This window comes from Muscardinus avellanarius, assembly GCF_963383645.1.
Source record: "Muscardinus avellanarius genome assembly, chromosome: 11".
NCBI classification, from domain to species: domain Eukaryota; kingdom Metazoa; phylum Chordata; class Mammalia; order Rodentia; family Gliridae; genus Muscardinus; species Muscardinus avellanarius.
The window spans coordinates 90,967,707-90,988,790 of record NC_137797.1 but is presented as its reverse complement, the minus strand read 5'-3'; the positions used below and the strand labels follow the sequence as shown (position 1 = coordinate 90,988,790).

At 41.1% G+C, this 21,084-nt stretch overlaps 1 protein-coding gene across 4 annotated transcripts in view; it reads right to left on the bottom strand.

Moving 5' to 3' along the window:
• The window catches only part of ITPR2 (inositol 1,4,5-trisphosphate receptor type 2), a gene marked incomplete at both ends in the record, with an annotated part of 551,977 nt that overhangs the window by 37,447 nt on the left and 493,446 nt on the right, over positions 1–21,084 (bottom strand). For all 4 annotated transcript variants that reach the window (XM_080705463.1, XM_080705466.1, XM_080705464.1 and 1 more), the window contains one exon: positions 16,802–16,962. In XM_080705463.1, the coding sequence (XP_080561589.1) occupies positions 16,802–16,962 (161 nt within the window). The remainder of the gene's footprint in view (positions 1–16,801; positions 16,963–21,084) is intronic.

Here is a 21,084-nt window from a genome sequence, read left to right as displayed (position 1 = left end):
TGGCCTCCTCATCTGGCTACTCCTGCTGTGTAACCTTTGAACAAAGCCTGTAACTATGAGCATAGTGGTTCTTGGAGTTCTATGGCACTCTAATGAATTGTCAAACCTGAAGGGGTCAAGGGAACCCCAGGATTTATAGCCAGTTGGTCTAAAGTGTGAGTGACAGGGACCAGAGGACCGCAGGTTTAAGGCCAGCCTCAGGAACTTAGTGAGACTCTGTTTCAAAATAAAGAGTGAAAAGAGAAGCTGGCATGTGAAGAAAGACCCTCAGGGACCATGCTCTCTGACCTGTGGGGTCTGTGCTAACAGCTCTGAGTGGTTGGCATCAGAATTACAACAGTACACCAGCTGGTGTCAGCATGGCATCCCCAGGCCCTGTCACTGTGCAAGACAGAGGGACCTGAGGAGAAATCTTTCTCCACAGCCAGGCCCGGGTCTCCCTGTCCTAAACAGTACCCAAAGGCCTGTAAATATTACGTGCTACTGATTCACCATGCTAAACTCTCTTGGCATTTTCTTTTGAGTAATTTTCCTCCATGGGGAGTTTCCATTCAAATATAAATAGCTCCATGAAGAGTTTTAAATACACCGATCTTTGCTGTTACCATCGGCAGACACGAGTCATGCGCATGGCGCTTCCTGTCTACTCTGGTCCTCTCTCCTGACCTCCAGAGCTGCTGTCTTCAGAGATTCAGGAATCACTGTCCTTTGGGTAGTCCACTGTCATTTGTGTACATATACACAAATGTATATGGATGCATTTTAAAAAATATACAAAAAAGGTTCCCCTGAATATTGGGGCGGGAGATAATTATTGATATTCCAATCCCTAAAAGAATTTTTCAAGTAGTCACCCAAACTTAAAATTTTGAGCCTTTTTTTCTTTCTTATAAATCCACTGTCAGTAAGCAGTTTTCTTAATTTATTTTTCACTTGGAATCAGGAAGTCAGAAAACTCTTACTGCAAGGACCTCACACATCAATGATTTCAAGATCTTATTCAATAGTTATTGGTTGAAACCTTCTTGTCCCACAGATGTTTAGGTCCTTAGCAAACAATCATCAGAACAAAGAAGAGTCCAGTGTCCAGGAAAACAAAGACAATACTAAGATAGTTGACAAACTCATGGGCCAAGAATCTTAAGACAGTGGTAAGGGTGCTGGGTAAAACAAGACAAGGTTCTCTATGTGATAGAGGAGCCTTCCTTAGATAGGGTGGCCAGGAAAGGAGGATTTTAACTTCTGAAGAGATGCATTCTGGGATCTGGAGTGTCCACTGGTACATGTGTTGGTGTCTTCGTCACCAGCTGTGGCAGTGAAGGGAGGTGGTAGAAGCTTTAGAAAGTGGGGCCTAGTGGAAGACAGTTTATTCAGTGGGGACAGCCCTCGAAGAACATATTGGGACTGAGCTCTCTCTTTTCTTCTCTCTCATTTTCTTACTGCCACAGGTGAGCAGCTTTGTGCCCCCCCCTCAATGCACTGCCTCACCCCAAAGCCAACCAACATGGACTGAAACTTCTGAAACCATGAGCCTAAACAACCTCAACCTTCCTCAAAGCTTTAAGTTGTTTCCTTCGGGTATTTTGCCACAGCAATGAAAAGCTCATGAATACACAGGTAGAGGGAACAGTGGGAGCCCAGGTGGGAGGAACGGAAACCCACGTGGAGAAGACAAGAGGCTGGACACAGCGGTAGAGGCAGGTGCGGGGTGGGAGTGGGGAGCCCAGCCCTCCTGGCTTATGGATGTGGCACCAGACCACAGCGCCCCTCACCCTGGGTAAGACCTCTCCTCCATCCCAGCCCTTTGTTTCTGTTCCTGGTTCCTTCATCACATTTTTCATTAGTAAGGTGGTCACTGTTTTTCCTTCCTCCACCCACTTGCCCCTTCACTACACCCTACTATGGACTATATGACACTTCGTAAAAGACCCAATTTTTTTCAAAGTTATGTAATTCTTCAACTTAGAAATCATCTATGTCAAGTGGGTGTAGTGGTGCACTCCTGTAATCCCAGCTACTCAGGAGGCAGGAGGATCATAAATTTGAAGCCTGCCTGGGCAACTTAGCAAGAATCTGTCTCAAAATAAAATGAAAAGGGTTGGGATGTAACTCCATGGTAGGGCACTTGCCTAGCATGCAAAAGGCTTGGGTTCAATTCCCATCACGGGGGAGGGGGGGAGTCATCGATGTGTCTCCTTTACTCAAAGGATTAAGTAAAAACCACTTACCACGAGAAATTCCTGCTACCATTTAGCCCCAACCTAATCCCAGTGAATTAGGTCCTGAGTGCCAAGTATAGCTGATCCTTGGCATATCCAGCTTCAACATCCAGGATACAACCAGCCATAGATGGAAAATATTTGGAGAAGAAACTGCTGTGGTGAACATATACAAGCTTTCTTTTCTTGTCATTATTCCCTAAACAATACAGTCTAATAGTTCACTCAAAGCCATTTACATTGTATTAAGTATGACAGGTCATCTAGAGATGATTGAAAGCACAGTATATGGGAGGATGTGCTTAGGTTCTTGAGAAGGGTACACCATTTTATATGAGGAACTTGACAAGTGCTGGGAGGTTCTGGAAACAACCATGGGTACCAAGGGCAACCGGATTCAAATCCGCTCACTTCCTTTATACACAATCCAATCTGCTCAGTTCTTTCATACGCATCCTCTGGATGACGTACCTCCTCTGTAACTTATTGAAAGTCACTGCCTGTGGTATTATCCAACCCTCATGACCATGTGTTGTTCTCTCCCATAGGCCCAAGATGGCTGAAGCCAGGTCATTTACTCATCTTCTGTTTGTGCTTCTCCTACACTGCCTAACCCTTTGATGTAGACATGGTAGGCACTAATAAAAGTTGTTGAATAAATTTAAGGTACCATTTGTTATGTGTCAGAGAATGCAAAAAAGTAATTTAATTAATCCTACAGGTAGGAGTGCTTACTCATCTTACAGATAAAGAAGTCAAGATACAGGGAGGTTGTATAATCTGCCAAACGCTCCCAGAGTTCCCCAGCTTGCGTCTAAACCACGCTAGCACACCGTGTCTCACACACATCACCCCATCATCGGAGACCCCCTTTCAACAGTCTAGACTCACTTCATTCTTGATTCTTGGGTACAAGTGAGTTACGTGTTAGAAAACAAAGAGAGGCCACCATGATACATCCAAGTAAAATAAATGTTCCCACCCCAATTAAATGATTCATTTTATTATATATCTGTTGGCACTAGGCCTTTGTTTTCTAAAATGACACTTTCAAACTGGACTTAGTGTTTCCAAGTGATGCTAATCCTGGGCTCAGGGAGTGGCGCAGGTACAACCCAAGGGAGGTGAAGTCTTCCAAACCTCTGATCCCACCAGAGTTGCTTTGAATTTTTTCTCAGAGGGTTTGGCTGCAGGTCTTAGAGGAAAATTCACAGTCTTTCCCTCATCAGTGTTGTCCCAGTGAGAAAGTCAGAGCACAGAGGCATAATTTATGGGCTACAGATCAGCAAGACGCACCAACTGGTTCCAGCCGGGACTTTCGGTGAATAAGAGTAAAAGAGTCCAACTTTGGCCACTCCCGAGTCCCTGCAGCAACTGCTTCCGGTTTGTCATACTCATATAAAACAAATACCAACACTCCCAAATTAGAAATAAAGAAATATTTCTTTAGGAGACCAAGAGGATGATCACAGGTTCAAGGCCAGCCTCAGCAACTTAGTGAGGCTCAGAGATATTCAATGAGACCCTGTTCCAAAATAAATAGTAAAAAAAAAAAAAAAAAAAGGGTTGGGGTGTATCTTAGAGGTAGAACACTACGCACACACGCAAATTTCAAATATATTTGAAATATTAGAGATATCAGGAATTAATTAATTAATTAATTATGGTACTGGGGTAGAGCCCAGAGGCTTTCTACCTCCGGGCTATACTCCCAGCCCTATTTTTTTATATTTTATTTGGAAACAGGGTCGCACTCAGTTGCTGAGAGCCTCACTAAGTTGCCGAGGCTGGCTTCGAACCTGCGCGATCCTCCTGTCTCAGCCTCCCAAGCACGGGGATGACAAGCGTGCGCCACCACGCCCGGCTGATATCAGGATTTTCAAAGCAGGATCGAAGAGACTCCAGAAATCACTGAGGTTCTCATAGTGAATAAGGTGCCTGCATTCATCAAATGCACCTCTTCGCAGAGTCACAGGACTATTTAGCAGAGGCGGGACTAGTGGCCCCTCATAGCACAATTTGGCGCATCCACGGTAGCTAAAAGAAAAGCATGAGTAGTTTTTCTCTTTGAAAAGTCCCAGGTACCTTTGCAATTCAACTACCTTTGAATCTGGCTCCTTCTGAATTTCAGTTTCTGGTGATCTAGGGTTTTTGGATGCCAGGAATGTTTGAGGTGCTCATCAATAATCCCACAGAATTACGTCAACACTTCAAAATCTTTCTTCAGAGTTAATAATTATGGGAGAACACCAGTGCAGGAGGAAACTCAGAGAGTCAGAATATGAGTTCTAAAGGAAATAAAACCAGTGTGCTTGATACTGGTACTCTTTCAAATGTTAGAAAAAATGAAGAAGGTGATTACGTGACAGAAAAATGTTGCAAGTTCTTCACCTGAAAGGGCTTAAATAATGTATTCTTTGGGAAAATAAACTAAATATCCCCTGGATAGCCTCATCATAGAGCCTGTAAGAAGGCAAAGCTTGTTCCTGAACCCCCAAGATGAAGATGGAAGGGAAATAGAATTGGTTCTTACATCATTTATGCTCTGACTCAGTGTCAATGCTATCAAACCTTTTCACAGTCCTGTCCTCGCTGGGATGCTCCAAACTTCTCTGTGATAAGATCTATCCCAGAATCACTTGTAAAACTCAGATGAAGCCAGATGTGGTGCTGCACACCTGTAACACTAGTATTTGTAGACTGAGACAGAGGGCTCTCAGGTTTGAGGACAACCTCAGCAACTTAGCAAGACCCCTGGCAACTCAATGAGACCCTATTTCAAAATGAAAACTAAAATAGGGCTGGTGGGGAGAGCACAGAAATAGAATTTCCCTGGGTTCGATCCTTAGTACCACAAAACAAACAAACAAGCAAACAAACAAAGAAATAAACAAACATATAAATCGAACGCACATGGATTCAAAAGTCCTATTAATCAAAATATTTAAGTGAGCTCCTGACGTTTGTTTTAACAAAGGAACAAATGATAAATGATTTTGAATTTGTGTCAGACAACAATATGTGAAAGGCTTCTCTATGCCACCTTTTTCCTAGTGCCTTTAATGCTCACTGTTTACATAAAACTTATGGTGACTCTTTCTTGGTCTGTTGTCTGCTCTCAGTAACTGCTGTGACTGGCTCTTCCTGTCTGGATCTCCTCTGCCCACCTTTCCAGAGGATAAGCTGACCATTGCTCAATCTGTCAAAAGTACGGTGCCAATCGGTAGAGCGCTCGACCATTAAATGGCTTAAGAAGAGTTTTGCATCTGCACAAAGTAGCATTTAAATTTGGCCACGTTCTCTTCATTAGCCAAATATTCTGGGTAGAAGTGGGACAAGCAAACACGTGTTGAGTAATAGCCAGGAGCCAGACACCTTGGTAGGCACCAGGACACATGTGATTATGTCTAACTCACACAAAAATCCTAGTAAAGAGGAATATTATCACCGTTCAGAGATGAGGAATCAGACTCAGAAAGCTGAGGTAACTTAACCTCAGGTGCTATTATTTTGAAATGCCTTGATCTCTAAATCCTATAAAAGTGGCAGGCTCCACTAACATGATATTAAATAGCTGATCTCTGAAATACAAATGCTGAATCACTTTTGTACAAGTCAGCAATTATTTCTTAGGAATTTTCTTAAATAAAATTAGTTCCCCAATCCTATGGAAATTGGCTTGCCTGATAACCCTCCCTCACATGAGAGCAGGATTCCAACTTTAATTGCCATCTTAACTAATTCCTCATAATGTGGCCCAGGCAATGCCAGTCTATTAAAAACCATTAGACAGGAGTCCTGCGGCTTTACCGTATATAGTTCTCATTCCCACAACTTACATTTTGATGGCATCTGTTACTCTCTGGAAGAAAGCCAGAGTTTCTGAGTAAAATGTATCAGTCCTAACAATGTGGACATTATTATTCCAGAAAGCCAACCAAGAATTCAACAAGATCTTACAGTAATGACTAGAACTGGGAAACAAGAATTTTCTTCAGCACAGCGGGAAGAAATCTTTTTATTAAGGTTATGGGAATCAGAGATGTGAACATCCCTTTTATAAGTTTAAAATAAATGACTTAGGATGGGTCACTCTTTCAAAAAGGCTGCTACCTATTGAACAAATCCAGGTCATTTTGCTCTAAACATTTGGGGTTGCAGTATGAATCCATACGAAAACTCACTAATCAAAGTTGGGATGCAAGGTATCCACAAATGAAGCAAACCACTTCTAGATCCTCTAGCTAATGAAAAGCTAAACTCTTCTTTTAGAGTTCTCCTATGAAATTGTTTTGCTGCTCTCTGGTTCTCCTTTTTGATGAAAACCTGGGTGGTGGGCTCGACATTATTATCATTATTGTTATTAAATAAGAGCTACTTCTGTGCCCTTCTAAGTCCCAGGGCAGGCTTCCCCTGATTTATTTTTTCTACATAACCTCCCTTAAACAGCCTTTTCCAAATCTGTCATTTATATCAGGTATAACTGAGTGATGTATGATCATTTGGCAAATCTTTATCAAGTATCTATAATATACCAGTCACTATTTTATACTCCTTGGATACCCCAAGTGAATAAATAAAAAAGACTAAAATTAAGCCAGGTGTGGTGGCACAGGCCTGTAACCCCAGTACTTGGGAGGCTTAGACAGGACTGAAGGTTCCTGCCAGCCTCAGCAAATTAATGAGACCTTGTTTCAGGCCTCACTAATTAATATAAATATATAAAATAAAAAATAAAATAAATAAAAATATAAAATATTTTATATTGGGAATGTAGCTTAGAGGTAGAATGCCCCTGGGTTTAATCGCCAGCCCACCCCCTCCCCCCACCAAACACACAAAGGCTAAAATTGTGTCTTTGTGGTGTTTAACTTTTCTAGTGGATTGCCCACTTTAGATTTTTCATCTGACCTCTAGACTCGTGTGGCCCCTTTCTTACTGGGACACTAAAGCTGAACAGAGATGATCATGTCTTCTCATCTTCCTCCTCTGGGGCTCTCTCCTGTCCAACTACCTCCAACTATCCCAGGCCAGGGAATGAAATGACCTTGCCTTTACCTTTGCTAAAACCTCTGCCTTCATTTCTCCTCAATTCCCAGCAGCATTTCAACTCTGTGTCAGCTCTCATTTTCTTTGTTGTGGAGTGAAAACTTTTCTACCTATTTTTCTTGTGTTCTCCAGGATGGCCCCCTTGAATGAATGTCATCAGGGATCATAGTCTCTGAAATGCAAAACTGGCCCAGTGTGGTAGTGCATGCTTGTAATTCTAGTACTTGGGAGGCTGAGACAGGAGGATCATAGCAGGTTTGTGTCCAGTCTCAGCTACTTAGTGAGGCCCTCCGCAACTTAGTGAGACCCTGTTTCAAAATAAAGAATTTTAAAAAAAGGGGCTGGGGGTGTGGCTTGGAGGTAGAATGCCCCTGTCTGGGTTTAATATCTCTGACAGGCTCCCTAACCTTTCAGGATAAAGTAAAAACTTGCAAGCGCAAAAGACCCCTGTGTGCTCTGGCTCCTGATCAACACTTATGACTCTTGGTCTCCCTATCTTCGCTCTTCTTCAGACATACACAAGTATTCTTCCAGCTCCTTCATTTATGTAATTGACCTCCAGCAGACTCCTCCTTCGGCCTCCAGGAAGCCTCCGCCTTGCCAGGCCCCTGCTCTGCAGCCAGGCCCTGTACTGAGGCCGCTCCCGCTTAGTGCTGGCCTCCAGAATCCCACCACAGCTTCCCCGGGGAAGGTAGAGTATCTGCCTCTATTTTGAATCCCAAGGACTAGACCAGGGTCTGGAACACAGTGACGCTCAACCTGTGTCTTTTGACTGAATATATCTTTAAGAAATTGGAACACACTTTATGATTGTCAAGACATCCGAGATCAGAACTCCACACTGCAGCTGAGGCGTTAAGAACTTCAATTCCTAAACCTGCTAGAGAAGCAGAAAAAGAATACCTTCTCCCAAAGGGTGCCTCTCAGCTTTTGATTTTGAGTTTCTTCCTTACCTTTTCTCCAGTACTTGATTTACATATATTTGACCTGGGTTAAGTAAAATCATGGACACTGGCCCTAGACAGATCGGTGCTTGGATCCCAGTTCAAGTCTTTATTTTCTGAGAACTCTGGATGAATAACATATATTTTTGAGCCTCTATTTATACAAAATGAGCATAATTAAGTACAAACTAAATTATATGCAAAGCTGCTATCACATATTATACACTTAATTAATTCCCTTTCTTTATCTCATGCTTTAAAACCCTTCCTATACCATATTCCCCTCCACCCCTGTTGCCAAATTCCTCCTCATTTTTAAGGCCCAACTCTCCTTGAATCTTCTCTGAGAAACTGTCCCCGGTGTCCTCGGCCAGAAGTAACCATCTGGTCCACTGTGTTCCAGTGGCTTTTATTTCTTTTGTATAATAGATCTATGCTGAGTGCCTACCACGTGCTGCGCACTGGCTGGGGTACGGGGGATACAGCAGAGGACAAAGCCATGTCACTGCCCGGCAGAGGGTGCATTGTTATGGTGGAGAGCAAAGATCTCAATAAGTATAAAAAAACTAAAGTTTAATATAAATGCTAAAGGAAATGAAGAGCAGAAAGTAGCTGAACTGGAGGAGTCAGGTAGACACGCAGAGAGCTTGGGGACAGTGAGGATAAGCAGAAGACGCACATCCGCAAAGGCGTGGACCAGGCCAAACAGGAGCCATATTTGAAAAGTGAAACAGGCCAACATGGCTGAACCAAAGTTGGCTAAGGGAGAAGGAATGAAGTGGCCAAGTAGGCCAGGCCAAGCTGTACAAGGGCTCCAGGAAAGAGATGGGAATTTTATCCTAGGTATCTAGGAAGGGTCTTCAGCAGGGGCAATGGCGTCATTTAAAATGTCCCTGGTGCCTGAGTGTTCCGATGTCTATTCTATCACCGGATCTCATGACAGCTTGCAGTGAACACAGCTGTCCTTCTCATTCAACTGTGGCTCTGTGAGGGCAGCGGTGATGTTTTCTTGTTTCTATCGGTGCCTTGGGCCTACTGCTCCCCAGTAAATACATGTCATATAAATTGAAAGTCTGCGGCCCTTCCTTTCTGGCTTGCAATTGTTAACAACTGTCATTGTGACCCTTCTAGTCTTCATAGGAAGCAGGCAGTTGCCAGCCAGTCCCCAGCGAGTTCTCTTTTTCATTCGAGAACTCCTCGCAGGCCTTCTCATTGGTGGTCCTCTGTTCCTGGCCTGGTCTACTCCTTGCTCTGTGGACTGGATTTCCACAGTCCCTCTGGTGTAAAGCAACCTTGTGTACAGCGCTGGCTGCCGCTGCTCTGCTGCTCTCCAGGAACCTCGGCTTCTCATTGCATGTGTGCTCAGGATCCAGTGTCAATAGACTTTTGCTGTCCATTCGCGTGTGCCGGGTATATCCACACGGTGCCCACTGTGCTAGCTCTGCCACCTCGGGCAGGTTACCCATCCTCTGTAGGCCTCTGTTTCTCTGTGTGTGGAACAACGTCCGCCTCCTATTCCCCTGCAGCCTTATCTGCCCTTGTCTTACTGGGAATTCCTGCCTCCACTCCCTCCCCCATGACCTGGCAGTGGAAGTGTTAATGCCCGGGACTGGAGGGGCTCTCCAGGGACCTGCCCAGTTCAGCAGGCTTCTATTCTGAATTCTGATAGACCCATTAGACATATTTTACCAGTGGGTAAACAGAGAGCAAAGGGGATGAGTCATCAATCTTCTTAATGAAAATCCTTAAAAAAAAATCTAACTCCATAGTCTGATGCCCACTCCTTTACCACGAGCTCCTCCAACAGTGATTAGAACAGCTAACAAAAGCCAATTTCAGCTTCTTGAACTCTAGGGACAATCACCAGTTTCTGATCAATGCACGAAGCTCCCCGGGATGGAGCAGAGCCAGCGCCTCACTGCCTGCCCTGCTCCTTATCCCACCCCACCTCCATTCATGGAAACCAGTTGAAAACCATTTTGTCCCAGGCCTTTCTCTCTCACTTGGAGCACTGAGGTCCAACAACAGGAACACTGGAGTGGTCTTCCAAAAGGAAGCTCCAGGGTCAGCCACATTGTTAAGTACTCCATTTCTGTCTCTTGTTTACATATGTAAGAAAGAGGATTAGAAAGGTGTGGATATGTGTAGGAAAAGGTGCCAGTTCATGGATCTTACATGTAAACACTGAATAGAAAATGAGAAGACTGTGGAGTGTAGCTTCCACAATGAGAAGGAAATTCAGAGCCGAAAATGGAAACATCTGTCCAGACTTCAAGGTGGAAAGAAAAGGTGGCGTCTCCTTGAATGTACGCACTGGCTTCTTAATTACGTTACGTGTGTTCTCAGCTGCAGAGACCCCCTGAGTTTGCTTTGACATGTAAATATTTTTTAAATGTCTTGTTAAGTTCTGAGGTCTTTAAAATAGGTTTTAGTTAAAAATTAAGCAGTTACATAATTGGCTTCATTGGATGCAATTACACAATTAGTACAAATTAGAAATAATAGCATCAGAACGTATAATTTCATAATTATGACACATAACAATAACGCGGGAATTAAGTTGGCAAATGGCGCTGAAGCAGACGGGGCGCATATAAATCTTGGGCAATTTGATGTCTTCCAGGAGCCTAAATATCTCCCCCTTGCAGTAGTTAACTGCTCAAAAATATGATTTAACTACGTAAGATTGATCTGGCATTCCAGAATCAGAAAACAACATCTGGAAAATTGTTTGTGCTTTTGCTCCTTGTGGAGTAGCTAAAGTAATGAGTGACTGCATTTCTATTCTATTTCATGCAAAGGGGAATCCCTCTTTTCCTAAGGTCTTAACAGATTACTGCCAGGAAGATTCATTCTTAAGGGTGAGTTGCTGAAAATCTCGCCAAAACGTACTGCTGCCCCCATGTGAAGGAAGCCGCTTAGGCTGTGGGGGGAAGGTGCTGAGCTGCAGAAACACCAGGAGAAAGATCACAGAGGGATTCAAGTATCTCATCTTTCAAATCAGCCACCTGATTTTTAATGTTGCATTCTTTATACTTGGTTCAGGTGACACAGCCCTTCCTTGTCGCATCTCTATTTTCTGATTAGCATTTGACTAATGAAAATTTCACATTCTAATTGCTTGCACCTATTTGTGATGTATCTTTCTGTAAATTATGTTTGACTACCAGCGGGCTGAAAGAAACCATTTCTTTATTAATTTACTTGTTATTTTATTTATTTATTCAACAAACGTTTTGAATTTCCTAGGGGAAGGGATGGTTTCTTATTTGTCCTTATACATCCAACTTTTAGCATAGATGGTAGCATGCTTAGTGTTTATTGAGTTGCTTTTGAGTGTCTGTGGTACTAGACCCCAGGGGCATTCTATGTCCAAGCTACTCCCCCAGCCTTGCTTTTTATTCTTTATTTTGAGACAGGGTCTCACTAAGTTGCGGAAGGCCTCACTATGTAACTGAGGCTGTCTGAGAACCACGATCCTCCTGTCTCAGCCTCCCAAGTACTGGGATTACAAGCATGTGCCACCATGCCTGGCTTGAATTGCTCTTAATACATATTATCTGCCCTGGTATTGTGCAGAACAAAGAACTCTACACCTGGTTATGGCCTTCGATAAACTTACAATTATTTTGTGTTAAGACTAATGATTAGATTAACAAAGTATGAATTAAATTGTCTTAGTCTGCATTGCTATGATATTAGAAAGCCATTGTAAGCAGAAGAGCTTGAGTACGAGGCACTAACAGAAGAAATGGTCGCTTAAAACCCACGGTCATGGTGGAGGCAGCCAGGGTCTCTGGGGCAGCCCAGTGCTCACCCTGGGGATGCTCTGGAAGGCAGCAGACCTCTGAACCTGCACGGTACCTGCTCGTACATGCAGCTCCTGTTTGGGTTCCACTGCTTGTCAAATTAAGTAGTAAATATCCCCAGAGATCTCTAACATATCTCAGCAAATGAACACTGAAAATGCCCCACAAATGTTAGAGAAACAGCTAAAAGCTTTGGGCATTTTTTTCTAATGATCCTTATTTTGTTTGCTCCTCCTCGGTCATCTTTCTTTGGATAACAGGAGAAGTAAAGGGGATTACTGATGCTCAAAGGCCATTACTGGGAAAGGCTGGAGATTCATCCTGTTACATGTTCTTCCCTTTTACTGGATTCCCTTTCATTACTTTTACTTTCCCATATGGTCCCTTCTTATTTTCTGTTCCCAATAAATTGCTAGCTTAAAATATCCATTCTCATAAAAAATGAGGGGTTGTTTTCCAGAAGAAAACACATTCCCCAAATACCTTGATCTACTCTCACCTCCCTTAACAATATCCCAGAATATCTCTTTTTCTAATTCAAATATCCACATACTGGTTAGTAAAGAGCGTAGTTTAGAACATAAAGGAAGGAGCGAGGCAGTTTTGAATTTTAATTAATATTTCGTGCTCTTGATTCTATCACAAACATGTCTCCTAAAATTCTAATGCCAATTCTAATCCCTAGAAACAACCCATTACTTTATTTACCATGCACGCTTCCATGGACATTGGTATAACTATTTCTTATTGACATGGTAATAAAGTATAAGGCTGAAGCATGGGAATGAAAATATATACAGATGGAGAAACATCCACCAAACATATTTCCCCCTCATTTCAACAAAGGGTAGAAAGCATTTTCTAAGGGTCACAAAGTACAAATCAGATTTACTTAAACAATATAAATGAATTCTCATTTTTTTGCATTAGTTATTAAGCTCTCTTGATAAATAAGTACCTAAACCAAGATTTTTATCTTTTTCTTTTCTTTTCTTTTCTTTTCTTTTCTTTTCTTTTTTTTTTTTTTTTTTTTTTTTTTGTACTGGCAATTGAACCCAGGAGTGTTTTATGTCCTAGCTACACCACCAGCCTTTTTTATATTTATTTCGAAACATGGTCTTGCTAAGTTTCTGAGGTTGGCCTGGAACCTGTTATCCTCCTGTATCAGCTTCCCAAGTACTGGGATTACAAACATGTGCCGCCATGCCTGCATAAATGAAAGCATTTTTTAGGAGCAAAAATAAAGTGTCAGGAAAAATTTGAAAAGTTTCCTACCAAACTGTTAAGAGCAGTTACCTCTGGAGTGGAGGGAAAAAAACAAACCAGCCTTTGAATTAAAAGGCAAACGTGTTTCATCTTACTAAATGTTCTAAAACCTTATCTCCCTAGAAGGATCAGGACTACAAGGCCATAATCTCCAAAGAGCTCCAAGTAAACAGATTTTTTTCTGAATTGAGTTTGCAACCTACAGATCTGTAGTTTTCCAAAAAGGCTACTTCGAAAAATGAACAATCTTCAATATGAACAAATTTTTGTTTCCATTAAATATAGCTAATACCACTTTTCTTTCTCCTGGCCATTAAAATTCAGGAATGGAGGCTGTTACCTGGGAGGCACACTACCTGGATAACAATGAGAAGTTTCCTGTTGGAATAATATCCTTCTGTCAGAAGAGGATGGCAAAAAATGGGTAAGTATGTGGATACTTAAAGATCCTGATAAAATGTTGGTTTGGATGGTAAGGCTACAGATGGCTCAATATTTTCTTAGCAGTGTTCTCTTATGGTAAAAAGTCACTAGGTGATTTCTGCATTGCAGAATGAAAGGCCCTTTCCTGTCTCTTCTTCATGCTTTCTTTGCAGCAACAGATGCTGTTGAACTCTGACACTGGAATGCTCTTCTCTTGGCTTCTGACATACTCCTCCTGCCTTCTTTATTGTCTTCTTTTCTACCTATTTTACTTGTCTTTCTTCTTCCTAAGTTTCTGTCCTGGGCTTTCCTCTCCTCTCTTTACACTGGCTCCCTTCTCCCCGCCATCTATAATCCAGCGGCTCCCACGGTTGCTCCACATGGACAGGCACAGTAAGAATGGTCATTTACTAAGTCCTTATAATCTACCACACAGTTTTAACACATGTCACTGAGCTCACAATGCTCCTGTGCTACATGCAGCTCTTTCTCCACTTTAGATGAGACTCACCTCCATACTCAAGACCACCCAGCAAATAAGACAAACAGCCCAGGTTTGGTCTTTTTGGCTCTAAGACTCACACTGTGGCTACTTTGCTATTCTTTCAAATAATTATTCCTGCCCTCTAGTCTCCTAAGGGCTAATCGGATGATGTGTGCATGTATGCCTCCACCATTTTGTACCCCATTAAGATGTATGACTACAATGCACCAATAAAAAATTTTTTAAAAGTCAACAAGTCTTCCCAGACCAGCTTCTCCTTCTAACAGAGACATTCTGAAGCAAAAGCACCTTTCTCCCAGTTGACCAGGCTCACAGTGTCCAGCATCTTTGGCTCAAGTTGCTCTCTTACACCTCCCCTGCTCCTTCCACACCCACCCCAATTTCATCCATTGGTAAAGACCATCTCTGAAATCATCTCTTCCCTATCCAAACTGCCTTACACACCATCACCTGACTACTGTTCTAGGGCACACTAAGCCCTTAGTTATAACCTTTGTAGCTTCCCATTGCTGATGAAATAATGCCAAGATTCCTATGTTTATTACTCAAATGTCCCGTCTGCCTTTCCTGCCATATCGCCCAGAATTTCTAAGCAGACCACAAAGCAGTGACACTGGACTAGTAACCACCCCCAAGGGCCTGAGTGCACACATGCATGCCTTCGCTGTGGCTGCTCCTTAAGGAACTCACGGATACCTAGCAGACAGATCCCATCTGCATAAAGCCTACCCTGTCTACCCCCACCCCCACAAATGGATTCCTTCCACCCCTGCCCAGTGGATGACATTCTGCAGCTTTATACCTTCACAGATCTTCATTTGTACAACTCTTGGGGAGCTTGGCACTGTCTACTTTGAGTTTGTTATTCTTCCCCCCTTACTAAGCTCTTAAGTTCCTTAGCACAGAGGGAATGTATCGGACTATTCACTGTATTTCCTGAAGATTTTTAGTCTAAGAGACATAATAGAAGCCCAATAAATATTATTGACCAAACTTACTCAAACTTTGATAATGCATATGAATGTGAAGCCATATTTTATATTTATTTATTTATTTATTTACTTACTTACTTACTTACTTACTTACTTACTTACTTACTTACTTGGTGGTACTGGGGGTGGAACCCAGGGGCTTTTCTACCTCTGGGCTATACTCCCAGACCTCCTTTTATACTTTATTTGGAAACAGGGTCTCACTAAGTTACTGAGAGCCTCACTAAGTAGCTGATCCTCCTGTCTCAGCCTCCCAAGTGCTGGGATTACAAGCGTGCACCACCACACCCAGCTTGAAGTCATTTTTTTAAAGTAATGCTTTAAGTGTATTTTCCCCCCAACAAACAGAAATGAAATGTTTCTTGTATGTGAGATCAAGATTTTGTAAATTATGACAGTAAATGCATATCCACAAATAGTTATAATTTTCTTCCTCTGATTTAGAATGTGGAGAACACAGAAATGTGAAAGTAGAAAAAGAGAAACAATATCAGGTTCTTCTGTCTAGTGTCAAATGAAGAATGCCGAGAAAAATTACGACCAGATGAAAATCAATAATAAAAAAATCATGAAAAATTTAATTTATACATAGCAGTCTTGTGACATATCAACACTGATGGGAAGGTAAATTATTACTGAATTAACCTGTACTTAATATATTTCACCCTGAAAATTTGTTCTTTGGTTGATCCCAGCATGGGGAGGGCTCTGTTTTCCTAAGTAGGCCATCCAGAGGGCATGATCTAGAACCTTTATTAACCAGTGATCCTGGCTCTTCAGCACTCACACTAATTATCTTCAGGTTCAAGCAGCAAGGTGGACCAGGGGTCCTCGAAGGTCCCTTTCTCAAATAGTATGCACAATTTTACAAAGAGTGATTTTTGAGGAAATAAACATCCTATACAGCCATATTTATCGAATGTAAGAATTCTTGTAGATGCAATTACTAAATGTTTATGTAGAAATGCTAAAGTTGTGACTTTAAATTCTCTTTGAGGCCCGTTAGTTTTAATTTTCTGCGAGAAAGAAGAAGCTTCAAGTTATGGACAGCCACATCCTTTGTGCTTTTCTTAATGAGGTGCTAGAAGCAGCTGCATGTGGCAGGATCAATGCAAATCCACCACCAATGTTGGTAAATCAATCGAAAGCGTACACTGCCCGGAAAGTGGTGCCCTCCCGTTAGAACTGAACATCATGCTCTTCCCATACCTAATTTAATTTCCTAAATTCTAGGTTTTTGAAATTCAAGGAATTTCTTAAAGTACGAATCTTTTGTTTATATTTGACAATGGGTAAGTTCTAGATCTTAGAAGCTGAGGGATCAGACACGAAGTCGGAACGTGACAGATATCTCTGAAAAATACTGTTCACTGCACAGGACATTCCTCAGTGGTTATTAACTGTGCCTTTGAGGCTTAGACTTGGTTGAATAACCAAGAGGTCTACTGGGAACTGATGACTTAGGCAATTTCAATGGTTGACAGTCTTACTTAAAAGTTAACAAGAAGAATATTGCTAGAACCTCTATATTCTGGGAGGAGGTGAAAACACAAAATGCAGTCTGGCCACGGACTGTGCATCTCTGGGTACTCACCACGATCATTTGAGCCACATAACTCTCAGGTCCGGTGTATTCTGTTGGGTCTTTGACTTTCACCAGGACAATGAAGTACAAATAATGCCACATATTGTGTTCTGACTTAATGTGCTCCTCAAACGAAACGGTTTTGTTGTCAAACTTGTCCCTCTCGAGTCCTGCAAAATACAGGAAGCACAATATATGTAATCTGTCATTTAACCATCACTTTTTAGTATAAAACAAAACATAATCATTATTGTAAAAAATGCCTTCTGTAAGAGTGTACCACTTTAAAAAGTTATGAGTAAGAATGATGCTGTGCTTATGACCTCTAGAATAAAGGCCATAGTTTATAGATTTCTTCCCAACTAACATTTATTATTTTTGCCAGGGATCCTCAGAAACGCACAGTCCTATTGCTGGTGTAGGATTTGCAGGTGATTTTGAATAGAGCTATATCAAATCTGTCCATTTAAACTGGACTATGAGTCTAAGAAAAAGAGGTACAAATGGTTGTGCAAGAAAAAAGATAATAATCAGGACAGAGAACAATTAATTTTATTCATGACTTGGGTTAAAAGAAGAAAGGCAAATGAAAACTATCTCTTCAGAACCACTTGTAATCAGTGAAGGACATGTGAACAGGATGGCCATCCCACTCTGAAGGACATGAAGACTAGCAACTCACCCCAGCCCCTAGACTCCTGTATGGCAGGGGTGTGTGTGTGTGTGTGTGTGTGTGTGTGTGTGTGGTGTGTGTATGCGTGCATGATAGTCTGTTCAATTCCCGGGGCATATTTTTAGCCTCTGGAAGTACACTGAAGAAATGATCTGGGTAGTAAGATTATTTTCTCTCAAGTGGATAAAGGAAATGAAATAGAAATGAAGAAAAACATCTATGGAAAAATGAATCACATTGCCAAGTAAGATGGGATGTTGGGATTGATGCTGCCTTTGCCATTCAGATATTCCAGAAGAAACCAGAAAATTGAACTCCAATCCTGGCTACTTTTCCCCTAGCATTTAAAAAAGACCATTCAAGCATGTATACGGTCCTTTAAAATAATATGATACAAAGTACAGTAATTAAAAAAAATCTGTCCCCAGTGAATGGGTGACTTTTTAACTTGTGTGATTGAATATTTTTATGGAAAATAGCAAAAATTTGGCTGACTGATGGCTATGCCTCATTTTATATGACCTATCATCAGCACAGAATGCCCCCAAATAAACTCAAATCCTCTTTCTCAACCCTGCTCCAACCACAGTCCTCTTCTTTCTATTCAGTGATAACTTCATTCCACCAGTCGTCTAAGCCAAAAGCCTCGTAGTTATCCCCGAGCCCTCTGCCTCGCATGTGCCATATCAGTCTGTGTTGAAATGCTCTGGACTCTACCTTCCAAATATATCCAGAATCTGACCACATCTCACCATCTCCACTGCTGCTGCTATGATCTTGGTCATTATCATCCCTCATCTGGAATAAGGGGCCTCCTAGACCTCCCTGTTCCATGGCCTATCCTCAACACAACTGACAGAGTAATCCTTTAAAAACCAAAATAAAATGGTGTCTCTCCTCTGATACAAACCCTGCAGTAGCCCTTCATCTCCTCAGGGTAAAAGGCAAAGTCCCTCTAATTGCCTAAAGGTAGGGTTGCTAGATAAAATACAAAATGCCCAGTTTGAATTCCAGATAGAAAATGAATAGTCTTTTTGGTATTAGGGTGCCTCATCCAACATTTATTTGCTAAATCCTGTGTGAATTGGCCATATAGCCACACTGATCTTATCTCCAACTATATTCTCCCGTTCTACCTCCTAGGCAGCTACACTGGCCCCCTTGCTATACCTTAGACAGAATCCCATCCTAAGGTTGTGGACCGATTGTTTCTTCTGGTCATGAAATACTTCTTCCAGATATCTCCTTGGTCAACTCATTTACCTTCAAGTTTTTGCCCAAATCCTACCTTTTCAACGTAGCGTGGCTTAACTTGGTGAACCTATTTAACACACAACTAGTTCCTTCCCTTCTGTCAACACCCTTGATCATCTTTTCTCTTTTCTCCTGTTTCCTCTGCTTTACCCCAACAGACTGAATTTAGCAATATCAAAGATGTTAAATTCAATTGAATATCTATTATAAGGTAAAGAGGTAAAAATGACTATAATAAAAAGCCTATCCATTGACCAACAAAAAGAAAGAAAGAAAGAAAGAGCCAATTTACCCAGAAACTTGGCTAAGAACTTGTTATATCAATTATTTATTGATTACTTATTGTGTTTCTTTCCTCCTACTAGAACATATGCTCTTTTGTTGGGCAGAAATAGCTGTCTCTTCTTCACTAGAGGTCCCAATAGCTTAGGATGGTGTCTGCCACATAGTTGACACTCAAAAAACTAGATCAATTGAATTAAGAAGATTTCATTAATAAAATATATTTTCACTAAGAAAGCTATAATAAAAAAACAGATAAAGACAAGTGTGGGCAAGGATGTAATAAAACTGGAACCTTCACATACTCCTAGTAGAAACATAAGAGTGTAGCTGCTTTAGCAAAAAGTGGGGCAGCTCCTCAAATGGCAGACATGGAATTACCATGAGTCAGAATATTCCACTCAGAAACACTTAAACGAGAAATGAAAATATATGTTCATCTCAAACCAGTTCATAAATGTTCACAGCAGTATTATTTGTAATAGTCCAAAATGAAAACAACCCAAATTTCCATCAATTGAACAGAAACAAAATATGATGTATGCATGCAATGGAATATTTTTCTGCAGCTAAAAGGAATGACGTTTTGATACATGGTACAAAATAATCCTTTAAAACATCAAGGTGAAAGAAGCCAGTCATGAAAGATAAAGTATTTTAACTTCACATGTATTAAATCTCAAAACAGAATTGTGTGTAAAGGCAGAACATAGATCAATGGTTGTCTGGGGCTAAAGAGAATGGACTGGTTTTTGTGGGAGGAGCAATGACAGTGTTCTTGAACTGATTATAGTGATCTAAATACAATTCTGAATAGGAGACCAACCATTGGACTGTGGACATTAAATGGGTGAGTTGTAAGGCATGTGAGTTATATCTCAATAGAGCTATTAACAGAGAAAGAAAAAGAAAATTATGATAAAAATGTCCATAATTTAAACACCTACTGTTTGCAAGGTGACATGGCTGTACATATATTTTTCCTATTATCAATTAATCCATGATATGGTAGAAAAAAGACAAGTAGTATTATAATATGAAGTGGTATAAAGGTATAAACTACCAAGTAATTATATATAAAAAAGGGCAAAACAGATTCTGATTAGGTACATTTTAAAAGGCTTAAAGGAAACGTGAAGCTTTAAAAATCTTACTTTGAAACATGACTATGACAAGTGAAGAAGACTTGAATGGTAAGAAAACGGACTTAATTTTTATTGAGCATCTAATTACGCTGACAACTCTAAAGATGTCAAAATATGCTATCATAAGTACGATAATGCCTGAGACAGGAGTATCACAGGTTCTAAGCCAGCCTCAGCAACTTAGCAAGGTCCTCTGCAACTTAGTGAGATCCTATTTCCAAATAAGAAATAAAATAGGACTGGAGGTGTAGCTTGGAGGAAGAATGTCCCTAGGTTTGACTGCCAGTGCCACACACACACACACACACACACACACACACACACACACACTAGTTCAATAATGCAATATGAACTTATAACATGGGAGGAAATAGATTATGATTAGTTTAATAAATAGATTTCTCATGTTATCTCTTCTAGTTAGTGGAAAAGTCAGTATTTAAATAAAACTGCTGCTGACTCTAAAGTGTACATTCCTTTGCCACGAGGGCAGAAGAACTGGAATGACAAAGCTAGAGATGAAGGCAGATGATCTGTTTGGGAGAAAGTCAGTTCCTCTGGTATGGCTTCTAGGGAACCTTTGGGGATACAGATGGAACGGTATTTGGGGCATAAACCATGAATGTTTTACATTCAAAGCTAAGGTGTCTATGTTTTATTCTGAAAGCTTTTGAGACTAGCACATCCAGAGCTCCACTTCAATTACTTCCAAAAGACTCAACCGAAAGGCATCTAGAGCTGCTTAACAAACTCAGCCAAGTAGGATACAAAATCGATCTACACAAATAATTAGCTTTTCTATACTTCAATCATGAATCTACTGATAAAGAAATCCAGAAAACAAGTCCATTCACAATAACCCCAAAACCAATAAGACACATAGGAATAAATCTAACCACGGAGGTAAAAGAACTTTATAGTGAATATTAAAAAGCAAT